General features: G+C 42.2%; 1 protein-coding gene across 1 annotated transcript in view; it reads left to right on the top strand.

The window, feature by feature from the left end:
- Vwa8 (von Willebrand factor A domain containing 8) overlaps positions 1–13,597 on the top strand; it is a 317,895-nt gene that overhangs the window by 226,829 nt on the left and 77,469 nt on the right. The window contains exons 31-36 of the mRNA XM_005370880.3: positions 1,207–1,317; positions 2,419–2,483; positions 2,876–3,001; positions 4,333–4,442; positions 5,053–5,207; positions 8,922–9,117. Coding sequence (XP_005370937.1) covers positions 1,207–1,317; positions 2,419–2,483; positions 2,876–3,001; positions 4,333–4,442; positions 5,053–5,207; positions 8,922–9,117 — 763 coding nt within the window. The remainder of the gene's footprint in view (positions 1–1,206; positions 1,318–2,418; positions 2,484–2,875; positions 3,002–4,332; positions 4,443–5,052; positions 5,208–8,921; positions 9,118–13,597) is intronic.

Below are 13,597 nucleotides of genomic sequence, written 5' to 3'. Positions count from 1 at the left end.
AGAAGTCTCCTTGAGCCTCTGCCTGCCGAGCTGCATGGCTCTAAATGATGCCACAAAGTCTTGTTTGTGTGTTATTGTAGCAACAGTAATGAAAGTTCCGTGGGTGGCAGGGGCAGAGACATCGCTCTACATTGCCCCTCCCTACAACTGTGAGTTCTCGTTGGAGATCTCCACTCAGATAACGCCACATCCTTGGCATCGCCACAGACATCATTTCAAGGCAAGCCAGTATTAAACAGATCTGGAGGGGAGGCGTGGTTATGTTGTTATCGGTGTTTGGGTTGTGTTTTGAAACTGTGTGTATGCACGCACACACGCATGACTGTGGAGGTGTATGTGTATGCATGCACACACATGTATGTGCCGTGGTATACTTGGAATTCTTGATTATCATCTAGCAAGAAGCTTCATGGAGTGAGGGCCTCCATTTTCTTCCTGTACCTCCAGTCACTTTCCCTGTCTTTCTATGCAGCCTTACTTCAGCTTCAGTGAATTTCAAGATGACTAGCATCTGCTACTAGCTAAGTTTTTACAGTCATATACTTCACTAACCCATTTTTCTATAATGTACATATTTACTTGAACATGGATCTAAGAAAAGAATCAACAAGATTTACTGAGGGTCATGTAAAAGTGCACTCTTAAGTGCTATCCTTTTTTCATCTCAAAGATTTGTTTATGTGTGTGTGAGTTCTGCGTGTGGGTATGTGCACTGCATGTGTGTGCCTGGTATTTACAGAGGCCAGATGTGGGCATCAGATCCTCTGTAACTGGAGTACTGTGAAATAATCTTTGCAGGCATTTGTGCGTCACGAAGTATGTGCTAGAAATCAAACATGGATACTGTGTAAGAGCAGCCAGTGTTCTTAAATGCTGAGCCATCTCTCCATCCCCAAGTGTAATCTCAGTTTCCTTGTGTCTATAGAACAGATACAACCAGAGCAGCTACCTTTGATTTTAAGACAACTTTCAAAGAGGTTACATGTTTACCTAATTAGGAAATTGTCAGTAAATTAACCAAAACTTGATATATTCTGCATTCGGATCACCGAGTGTAGTGTCCTTGTGATATCTTTCATCTCGATATCACTGTCTTCCATTTGGTTGGCCACAGCGACCCTCACTCTCAGGTCGCCTGGTCACTGCTGCTTTTTATGGGGAACTGAGGAGGATGTCTTGAATCTTATCCGCTTTCTTTATTTCCAGAGTAACGTCATCCTCTTGTTAGACACCGCTGGCCGTGCTGTTCGCCATCTCATCCTTCCTGTAGAAGAATCTGTGTCTAAGAAGTCTTCCTGGTGGAACAAGGAAGGCGGTGTAAGTCGTACCAGACCCGCCTGGCAGATTGCTTGCTGGGGATTTCCCAACCACAAAGATAGTTTGGGAAACAACAACAAAAATATAAGGCACAAAAGAGTCATTAAGCAGTTTTAGATTTTGAGATGTTAAGACTGTATAACTAGATGAACAATTAAATATCAGGAGGTTCCTTCAGTGTCCAGCATATTAGTGTGAAGATTGCCAGGACTAGACTATTAAGGAAAATTAGAGCTATTTGAGTGTGACAGTCATAGCAAATCCTTAGTCATGCAGTCAACGTAATTATTTTCCAATTACATAGTTATATTTTTGGATTTGTATGTTAAAATCTTAAGTACAGCAGTCGATTTCCTCTGTCAGATAAATGTTTCGATTTATTAACTTCCTTAAATCATGTAGCCTAACTCAAGGAAAAATTTTCTGCCATTTATATACAAAATAAAGCTTATCCAGTGTTTGCACGTAAGCATATGTGGTTCATAAAAGACTTGAGAAGCTTTTTTATAGGTTATAATTGAATTAAGAGCTGAGAGACATGATATTTCCTGTATGCTTATATTCTAATACAAATTCCACAACTAACCAATAATTAGCACGTATATTTTTAACCAGTATTTGGCACTGTTTTAAAGACTTATTTTCATGTTACGGTGTTTTCCCTGCACGTATATCAGTGTGCCGTGTGAGTGCCTGGTACAGAAGCAGAAGGAGGTGTTGGATCCTCAGGAGCTAGAGGTCCAGTTGGCTGTGAGCCACCGTGTGGGTGCTGGGAACTGAATCCAGATCCTCCGCAACAACAGCAGATATTTTAACTACTGAGCCATCTCTCCAGACCATTTGGCCCTGTTGAAAATTATTCTGAAGAGGAATTAGTAGCTTAGTGATAGACTGTTTGCCTGCCAAGCACAAGGCCCTGAGTCCAAGCCTCAGTTGTGCGGAACACAACCCCTAAAATGCTAAAAGAGCTTTAATGCATAACGGTTGGTATATTTTAAGATCTAGCTCAATCTATGCTCCCCTGAAAGCCTTGGCATGGATAAATGGCTTCTCTGAGAGTTGGTCAATTGATGTGGATGTTTGCTTTTTTTTTTTCTTTAGGAGACTTACAGAATGTGTAAAGAATTTTCACACAAAAACTGGCTGGTATTCTACAAACAAACAGGGTAAGTGCTTCACTGTAGGAGATTCTAAACTGGGATTGTTACTTCGTTCATTCTGTTTCCTGCTGTAATTATACTTGTTTAGTATGAAACTGACGAACCAAATCATAATTTATTCTGAAAATAACCCTTCACAAATCACAGAACGTTGAGAAACAGGTATAAGATGCTGAGATTACATAACACAGCCCCTGCTCCATGGCAGACCCGACTTCCTGTTGTTCTTCTCATGCCTACCCTGGCATATGGAGAATTTTGTAGAGCAGTTTTCTAAAATGACATGTTTATTTATTAGTGCTTAGTCTCAAATGTTCATTTTAAGGTTGTATATTATCTAACCATGATTACAACACAATTGTTTGGCCATGTTTAGACATAATTTTCTTCTTTTTCAGAGATACCTTGATTGTCCTGGATGTTTTGGAAGGACGAACTCACACCATCTCTCTTCCCATCAACCTCAAGACAGTTTTCCTTGTAGCAGAGGACAAATGGCTTCTTGTGGAGAACAAAACAAATCAGTGGGTAAACTCTGTTGTGTTCTCTCCCGTGAAGTGTGCAGAGGACCAGCCTGGCTCACCATCGGTCTCCCTTAGCTTTTAGGTTTCTGTGTTTGTCAGCTTCTTTGAGTGAGATTTAGGACAGACAGTGAGGAAAAAAAGTATGTTACGTGTCTATTCTCAGAGTACGACCTGGAAATTGATGATAAAAATGATGACTTTTATATATGACCCACTTGTGTTTGGGGTTTTCCTGTACACACATTGAGCAGTCACTGTGTCCTTGCCAAACTCAGGCGACTGCCAAGTACACTTTCCATTCATCCTCTCTCCTGACGGCAGGAGCACCATCCTAGAGATGCTGCCTTTTGTCACAGGACCCCCACCCTTGGGTAGTCCTTCCTTTCACCTCGTGTGTTTGCTGGTTATAGTTACGGTGATGTCTGCTACTTCCTTTGGGGGCCACACGCTTCCTGTGGGAGATAATATGCTGTGCCTGCCTTATAAAGACGGCTGGGTAAATTCCCAGTCTCTTCCTTATGTGCTACCTTCTCTAAGTAAGCGCAGATTCTTTCTGCTGATAAGCAACATGGTTTCCAGCAAACAGTATCTGGCTACCTATAGATCTATATTTTAGAAATCTTAAAAGCAAACAAAAACTCAGGTTAGTATAGTCACAAACACTCTGTGAGGTAGTACCCCATCTGCTGCCTGATATAAGACTCATATCAAGAGGGAGCTCCATTTCTGGGCATGGCAGTGTCTACCTGAAATCCTGGCACTCGGGATATGGAGGCAGGTGAATCACGAGTTCGTGGCCAGCCTGAGCTAATAATGATACCAATACCCAGTCCTAAAAATGCCACAAGAACAACAACAACAAAGCGGGTACTCCATAGTACTAAGGGTGCGCCTCATCACACAGCTCTGCTTTTCCTGAATAGGAAATGTGAGATTTTTGTTTGTTTTTCATTTGTTTTTGTTTTTTGTTTCTTTGTTTGTGTGTCCTGAAACTCACTCTGAAGACCTGACTGGCCTCAGACTCACAGAGATCCACCTGCCTCTGCTTCCCAAGTTCTGGAATTAAAGGCATGAGCTACCACTGCCTGGCTCATGAATTTTTTTTTATATTTACTATGTTATCATTTGCTATTTCTCTTTACAGTATTGTCGAAAAGGTTTTTGGTAATTCATGATGAAATGTTTAGGTGCAAATTATGCTCATGCTATCTTTTTAAAGGCTTAAAGAGAAAAAACAAATTCTAATTTTTCTTGGTCTATCCTAATGATTGTTAGAAAAAGAAAGCTATTAAATTAGATTGAATTGACTCAGGCTTCTTGTCTGTTTACAGGAAATACCTTTTGACTAAGCCTGCACACATTGGTTCTGAGGACACTAGGGCTTGCCAGTTGTATATGTTGAAAGAAGAGCTGCCCAGCACAGGATTTGGGGTCACACAAGGTAAATACTGCATTCCCTGGGCTTGCTACTGTGTGGGTATGTGTTGTACAAGTGCTGCCTTCCAGACTGATGGGAGGACAGGATCCTCAGCCTGTGTGACATCTTAGACACTACACCAGCAGTAGATCAGAGCCCTGCACTGTCTCAGCTGCATCAGGAAGCTGCACTTTGAACTCCATGAAATTTGTTTAACCACTGAATTTTTAGGACAGGTGGGACCAAGTCTAGCCTGGGTTTGCACATTTTTTGTTTTGTTTGGTTTTTTTTTCCTCCATGGTCTATGAGCTCACCAGAACTTCTGTTCCATTTATCACAGTTTGCAGCCTGGGTTTGCTTCGTGCAGGGAACTCTTGATTCAAGAAGATATTTATGGCTGGCAGGTCTTGGGCTACAAAAAACGCTTGGGATCATTTTGGGAAGACACTTTGATAATTAAAACTATTTTCCCAGACAAAAGCTGGCAAGTGTCATTCAAAGTAATTCTTAGACCTTGTTCTTTATGGTTTGAGTTGTTGAGGATGAAACCTTTCAAAAAAAGAACAACAATAATAATAATTCCTGAAGCATATTGGGATTATGTCATGACTAAGGTGTATCTGACATTTTTCAGAAACAGACTTCTGCATACCTCATAAAGTCTCGAGTGAGCAGCTGTCGTCTGAAAACCTAAGTTCAGCTGTGGGTCAGAAGATCGCCTCTCCTAACCGAATTCTCTCGGATGAAAACAGCTATGCTACTGTAGTTGTTGGCTTCCCAGATCTCATGGTAAACACCAACTTCTGACCCTCCTTCTCAGCACAGCCTAGAGTATCTCAGCCTGTCTGGTCCAGCGCTATAGTTTCATTACTTTATGAATTGCATTTAAAGTGTGGTGCAATATAATTTTGTAAGAGAAATGGTTGTTCTCTGCCTCTGAGAGTTCATGTGGCTCAATGCATGACACACTAATGGTGACTTTCTTACCACACCATCTTAATGTGTGTTCCTGGACTCTGACAAGAGGAGCAAGTTGAGACTGATCAAAGGAGCATCTCTTCTAGAATTTATATTTAAAATAATTTTAAAGTGATTTTTAATTGACTTTAAAATCAATTAAAAACTAAAAGTAGGACCTATCTTTCCTTGGTAGAGATGTAGGGAATGAAATAGAAAGATTATTCCAGGACAAGTTAATGTTGTTGGAGGCTGCTTGTTGGTTCCTGTCTGCTCAGCCCCAAAATAATCACACAGAAACCATATTATTTGCAATATTGCTTGGCCAATAGCTTAAGCATATTTCTGGATAACTCATATCTTACATTAACCCATCTCTATTAATCTGTGTATTGCCACGAGGCTGTGGCTTACCAGGTAAAGTTTCAGCATCTGTCTCCAGTGAGGCTACGTGGTTTCTCTCTGACTCTGCCTTCTCTCTCCCAGCATTCGGTTTAGTTTTCCCCGCCTACCTAAGTTCTGCCCTATCAACAGGCCATTCACCAATGGTTTTCACAGCATACAGAGGAGAATCCCATATCAAAGTTGCATTGTGATAATCCAAAATACGTGTAGCTTTAGATGTGGTTAAACATTTAACTTATATAATTCCCTTTGTGGCTCCACAAAAGAAGCTGATAGAATAAGTTAAAGATAAAAAAAAAATGGGTTCTGCTTGATGTACCAATCTCTCATGCTTCACATTTTTAGCTTAATTGGCAAATGGAGAGTACTTTGGGATATAAGGCCTTTGAAATCCAAAACTGGGTGGATAATATGTGGCTTAGTTCTTAGCCATATGCTTTAGTGATTGTCCAGTAAAAACCACTCACTCCTAAATTATGTAACTCAAATGCAGTATGTTGTTGCAGTGTGGTGTCTGCAGCAGCCTTGTTGGAATGCTCGAGCCAGGTCAGGATGCTTTCTGCCACACTTGCTGCTTAAGTAGCAAACTAGTAGTGCTTTCCTGGGAAGGTAGAACTGTCTGAAAATTGATCTCACCACTTTACTCTGGTTGAAGGTATTAGTGTTCAAATACAGTGCTACCCTGAGAAGGGCTAGGAGGTAAAAGCTGAGTGTGTGCTGTTGTTTATGTTGGTCCTATAGAATCCTTCATAGGTCATAAGGTTAGTAACCTTGTTAAAGCCATCTCCTGGATGTTTGGTAGCCACTGTGGAGGAGATGCCCAATTCATATTTGTTAAGTGAAAGGTTCACCATTCATAGCAAGTATAGTTCATAGGCCAATGTGATAATGTCTGTACTACTCTAATCCCTTTCATATTAATAGCTCATTTTTACTGTAATTCAGTAGGGTTTTTCACATGGGAAAACAGGAGGAGGTTACACCTCCCATTCTCCCTCCCACAAAGATTGTAATAAGGGACCTAGGGCTTGAGCTCAGGTGTATCAGCCAGCCCTCTAGCCTGTATTCTTTACTATACTCCTCTGCCTTCCTGCTTGTATGTTAATTTCTTTGTATTTCTTCATAAAGCTCTACAAAAGGATGTCATTCCTTATTAGGTTTTTATGCAGTTATCAAAATCATTGAGTTATTATAAACTTATGTTACTTTCTTACCCTAACAGCAAGGAGATATTTTTAAGATCTACAAGAAATATCAGAATCAATGGTGAACATTACAGGATTCATTTTCTCACCAAGAGTAAGGGGGGCAGGTGTGGTGGTCCACCCCTCTGATCTTAGCACTCAGGAGGCTAGGACTGTGATTCAAGACTAGCCTGTGCTAGCAAGGCTTTGCCTCAAAACAAGCATGAACAGAAAACCAGAACACCCACTGCCACTACAGCCACATATGGGACTGTCTTAGACATGGAACAAGCAGAAAACACTTGATAATTAGACTACCACAAAACATACAACTTAGCCCTATAAAAGACACTGTTAAAAGAATGGCAAGACAGTCTACAGGCTGAAAGGAAGTATTACAAACTGCCTCTCTAACACAAGATTTATATCCAGAATATTTAAGACCTATAAAGTTCAAGCTGGGTGTGGTGGCGCCCACCTTTAATCCCAGCACTTGGGAAGTTGAGGCAGGTGGATCTCTGTGAATTTGAGGCCAACCTGGTCTCAAAAAATTCCAGGCAGCCAGAGAAACCCTGTCCTAAAAAAAATAAATAACTGATCTGTAAAGTTCAACACTAAGAAAACAACCAGTTCTTAACATCTCCAAACAGTAAGCTAGTGTAAAGTGTGAAAGGGAAATCCAATGGGGTAAAGACATCTCTGGTGGACAGGGGGTCACCATGTCCTGGGTGTCAAGCCTGGTGACTATATTGTCCTCATGAAGGGACAGCTTCTCTGGGAATGGAAGGCCCAGGTAAGGACAGGAGGGATGGGTGTTTTCCAGTGTGGACTGCTGGGACCCAAGCAGGAAGAAGGGTGTTGGCCTTGGAGATGAGTCTATTGGGGGAGGTGGGACTATAGTGAGTATGGATACCGAGTACCAGGTACCAGGGAGCCCACAGAAGCAGTGCCTCCCTTGCAGCGTTACAGAGAGCAAAAACAAACAACAGCGAAGTGCGGGGGCTCCGCCTGCCCGCTCTCAAGGCTGCGTAGAAAGCAGTTAGCCAAGGCTGAGAGTATATCCTGGCCCAGGATATATCAGTAGGATAGAGTGCTGCATCCAGAAACGGGCAAAGTCAGCAGGCTGTAAGAGGTGTTTGGGCAGTAAGCAGTCCGTCCAAGAAAAGTAAGCCTGAGTTCCTGCCACATGCACGTGTATATGACAGTAAATCCCCTATGAGTTCTGGACTTAAATGCAAACGTAATGCCTTAAAACCTTTAGAGAAAATGGAAGACAAAGATAGCTTATAATCTTGAGAAGGATAAACATACTAAGTGAAACAGTAAGGGGAAAATACCCACAAAATCCCAGAAGAGCTAAGTCTTGGCAAGGCAGAGACATGTGACCAGGAAGGACACTCCAGGGCCTCAAAAGTCCCAGCATATTTTACTGTATGCAAATAGTGGAAGCATAGATGTTAGTGCTATTAGTTATCTTTTTAATTGCAGTTAGAGTGTGTACATGTGAACGTGAGCACCGTAGCCTTTGTGGCATGTGGACATCACAGGACAACCTTCTACCCCGAGAGCCCCAGAGATCATACTCAGGCCGTCAGGATTGGCAACAACTGCCGTTAGCAACTGATCCATCCCACTCAAGTTGTGTTATTTTTAAAATAACTGTACTGCTGTACCCCTCTTTTCAGTTTAATTCACTTTAAACTAAAAAAAAGCTTTATATTTTATACTTGCATAGACAATCAAAGTGATCGGTAAAACACATATCTCCTATGCCATGTTAAAAATTATTAGAGAATATCTTAATTTTTTGAATATCTTAATCTTTATACCAACAAGTCATAAGTTGCCACTGATGCTACCTTAAAGGGAAAAATAATCTAAGCGTGGTGATGATGTAATAGATGTGATTTTAGCACCGTTTCTCCATTTTCCTCTCTTTTTATTTGTGTTTTTTCAGTCACCCAGTGAGGTTTATTCATGGAAGAGGGCTTCGTCTTTGGAAAAGCGAAATGTCACCAACACAGCAATCTATGGAGGGAAACGAACAAACGTTACCCCAAGGCACAGGAACTGTGTGACTCTCACGCACACTAACCAGGTGGTCAGGATACTGCCTGCCGGAGAAGTCCCTCTGAAAGACATCTTTCCAAAGGGTGAGCAGCCTTTCAGATTGCCAGGATGGTTAAAGGAAGCTTGCTTCTTCAGGGGGATGTCTAGTCTGTCATTGTCATTTTCTTCTTACCAGTATAAACCATGCTGACAGAGCAGCTAAGAACACCTCTGCATGTTGAGACCCCAAAGATGTGTCTACACGGTTGCTACTTGTGGGCTGTGTGGGTAAAGCTGGTCTGTTCACACTGCAGTCTGTGTGTGCTGTGACTTACTGAGAACTCAGCCTCAGAGCGCGCACATGTAGTAGGGACTCCATATGCCGACCGCTTTGTCCTCCAAGTCACCTCACGTTGATGGCTGCAAGCAAAGTGTAGTGCACCTTCCAGCTGCAACTGAGTATGCATTAGTTTGCTCTCTGTTTGTGTGGAAACTCTGGTGTTGTGGGGGGACATAACTGAGCCAGGATCACCCACCAGTGGCCTGAGGAGTGCAGATTTATGCTAAGGTCTCCCAGGACTAATTCTAGAACTCTTCTTACTGACCATACTAAGCATTCATCCTAGCCATTAATTATGAGAACAATCATAATTGCATAACGATATGATAGTACTTGGGTTCTCCTGTACCCATATTCATTGTATTAGTGTGGCCTTTATGGGTATAATACTAAGTGTATCAGTTACTGAGTTTGAAAGTTCTGTTTAAATCATTATACTTAGAATTTGTTTCTTCCAAACTGAAACTGGTGGGAAATAATCAACATTTCCTTAGAATACTTTGTATGATAGAAAAAGCAGCTGGATGATGCAGAAGCCACTAAGCATCACAGCACACGTTTGGTAGGAATTTTCACAAGGTGACAAGTGCAGGGAGAGCTTATGGCCCAGACCAGTGACATTGAAGAGTTTCCTGAACGAAGTGTGAGAAGAAATGAAATGAAGGAATTATAACAGGAAAGGGGGAGGGTCACGTGAACAGTATGGGAACTTAGTAGACATTCCAGGACCTACACAGTGTCCCATACCACAGCACAGTGCCCTTCCATCCTCCCAGGAACACAGGGCTCACCTTAATACCCCTCCTTTCATCACCCATGCATAAGCCCTCCCTCATCCATCTTGTCCCTCTGATAAACCTCAGTTGTGCTTGCTGTATTCTGTAGGCAGCAGGCCACATCCTGTCTAGGACACACCTCAAGTGCTGCCATGGCCCTATCAGAATGACTTCTTCCATGTTGCCCTCCTATCCTTTATCAGAGTGATAGTTCTAATGTTTGCATTTGTTCTGCTTAAGAAGTATAGTTCCTGTTTTTACTGTGGTGTGTTATACATTTAGTGGATACAGAGTGGCTTAGCCATCATCACGATTAGTGAAGAAAAGTCTGTCTGGCCCACAAGCCTCCTGGGTCAGTAGTCAACCCCTCCAGCTCCCTCCAAACCCCCACTAATCCTATTTCTATCCTTATTTATAGATTTGCCCTTAACAGATGCTATACTAATGGATCCATACAAATGTAGTCCTTTGAACCTGGCTTTGTTTTCTTAATAATGTCTTTGAGAATCATTTATGTTGTGTGTCTGTTGTAGTTTGACTTTTTATTGTTGTGATAAAACATCATGACCTAAATAACTAGGGAAGGAAATGGCTTATTTCACCTTACAGCTTATAGGCCATCATGAAGGGAAGCCAAGACAGGATGCAGAGGTCATAAAGGAGTGCTGCTTACTGGCTTGCTCGCTCTTGGCTTACTCATGGATCCAACAGGACCATCTGCTCAGGGTGGCGCTGTCTGCAGTGGGCGGGGCCCTTCACATAATCATTAATCAAGAAAAGGCCACAGAGGATTTCTCACAGACCAGCAGATAGAGGCACTTTCTCAACTGAGGTTCCTTCTAAGGTGGCGCTAGCATGTCTTAAGCAGAGAAGAAACTAGCCAATGCATTGCCAGCCCGCTGTGTCTGTTTGAGTGCCTGTTGTATGTTTATACCACTGTAGTGTGAGTATGCTACCATTTCTGTATCCATTCACAAACTGATAGATACTTAAATTCCAGTTTGACGTGGTAATTAATAAGGCCTCTGTGGACATTTGTGCATAGGTTTTTTTTTTTACTTGAATGAATCTTAGGAATGGCATATATATGATAAACTTTTCTATAATGGAGCCCATTTCCATTTCTCTCAACAGAGAATGAGAGCTCCAGTTGTTCCACAGCCTTGCCAGGACTTGGTGCTTTCAGTTTTCATCCGTGTGATACTTGGATGTCATCCTCATATTGGCTCTTAAGATTTGTTGTATTTTCATGTGGTGCCCGGAGGGAGGCATGCATTTGCCTTGGTGTGTGTGTAGCGATTGGAGGACCACTTGTGGGAGTTCATTCTTCCTTCCATGGTTTTCAGGCTCGGCAGGAAGTATCTTCACCCACTGAACCATCTTGCCAACCTTCATTATGGTTTTAATTTTTGTTTTTTACCACCCAGTGACCATCTCTTTTTTTCATGTATGTCCAGAGTTTTATGTGTTCTTGATGTACCCGGGAAAGAAGTCCAGTGTTAGACGTAGACTTCCTGTATTTTCCCCTGTTGTAATGCAGGGCAGATGTACTCTTTCCTTTGGAGCTTTGGGTTGTCTATTCAGATTTAGGGTCCATTTTGAGTTTATTGTTGTTATATTTTGTTTGTTTGTTTGCAAGATGGCATAAGAGAAAAACACAGAAACTTGAGTCAGGGCCCATTCAGGACCCTTTTGGACGCGATTCAAGAGGAAGAACCTCAGTGGGTTCCTTTGGTCAAATGAAGAAGCTGGCATTGCCAGTCTGAAGCTCCCCTTTTTTTTCACTGCTCCGTGAGCCACGGTGTAGCCATCATTTCTTTGGAAGTCACACTTAGTGTCTGCACGTGTTTGCCATTGAACATGATGGCGTTGGGAATACTTCGTCTCCTGTGCACAGACAGAGTCTGCTGGTGTAGGGAGGGGGAATTACTGACTCATCAGCATGAAGGAGGCTCCTGGAGGCCCGGGAGGGTGGTTCAGCCAGGAAGCATGATGACCTTGGGTCCTCAGAACCCACACAGAAAGCCAGGCATGGTGGGGCAGGCTCGTCATCCCAGCACAAGGGAGGTAGAGAAAGAAAGACCCCTGAGGCTCACTAGCCAGTCAGCATCACCAAACCAATGAACTGTAGCCAATCAGAGACCCTTTCTCATGGAACAAGGTGGACAGGCTCATGAGGTGTAACACCCAAAGTTGCCCTCTGACCTCCACATGCACATACACATCTGTGCACGCATGCTCACATGAACATGCTCACACACATACATACACATAAAGAAGGTTACTGGAAAAGATCATTCAATGAAACTTTTTACTGTAGCACGTAGCACTTTTAATCTGTGTACAGATGAAGAGCCTTAATTTTAGTGACAGCAGGCGTGCATCAAACTACACTTTCAAAAGAAATTGATTGTGTAAAGTAACCTCATTTGCCTTTGCAGACTCTCTTGGTTACATTACCTGACAGTTTTTATTCCTGCCCCTAACTTTGGCCTTGTGCATATAAACTCTCCCCTGCCCCTGGTAACTCTGATAAACACTGCAGCAGTGACTTCCCTTAATGGTATGTGGACTAATCCCTAAATATACTTTGTACCTATCTGTGAAATCCACCTGGGCTGTAACCACGCTGGAAATGTACTGAGCGTCCATCCTCTTAAGGACAGACACATTTCAAATGGATGGGTAAGGCTAAGTATGGAAAGAGACTTGTCCATGGCTGTGCTTCCTTAATTCAGCCATGAATTCTACTCGAGGATAACCATAAGGCTCTTTCTGTAAATATTTTTGTCTTCTGGTTTATTTTTAGATCAGTAAGCTTTACTCTTGATTCGTTTTAAGTGCTGAGTAGTGTGGGGCCGACACTGCCACCTGTGTAGTCACGGGGTCCCTGTGCCAATACACCAAGAGCCTTCCTGTCAGTGTCAAGCATTGCTTCCTCCTTACTGAGCAGTAGACACAGCTATCACTACATTTTTCTCCTCCTCTGTTTGTGGAATTAATTTCATAATGGACAAAAAGAAAGAATGATATAGAAAAAAAGATTTAAACGAGCGGATGTGCTGTTCCCGGTGATCTGAAAGCACCATTAGCAGTGACTCGACTTACGTTGTGTGCGTCTAAAAATGTCCTTAAGTGACAAACCAAAATATTTAGGTTAGTTAGATAGGCAGCTCCAGCTTCAATAACTTGTCCTTTTTAGAAAAAAAAAACTTGCTCTATAAATATATATGTATAGACCAAATATAAACTCACCTTACTTCAGCTAGATCTCAGCAGCAGGAATTATCAGAAATGATATATGGTGCACACAACTTTATCAGAGATTGGCCTAATTCCACAGAAACGCAAGGCAGACAGAGTGTGACTTTTAAGAAGCCTGAGCATGAGCAGTATGGTCTCCTGGGGTCAACCAGTTCAGCTGGGTGGGCAGATTGCATCTTATCCCTTTCCTTGGCCCTCCTTCCC

The sequence above is a fragment of the Microtus ochrogaster genome, unplaced genomic scaffold (genome assembly GCF_000317375.1).
Source record: "Microtus ochrogaster isolate Prairie Vole_2 unplaced genomic scaffold, MicOch1.0 UNK88, whole genome shotgun sequence".
NCBI classification, from domain to species: domain Eukaryota; kingdom Metazoa; phylum Chordata; class Mammalia; order Rodentia; family Cricetidae; genus Microtus; species Microtus ochrogaster.
The sequence above is the reverse complement of the archived record's forward strand: the minus strand, read 5'-3'. Positions and strand labels throughout refer to the sequence as shown.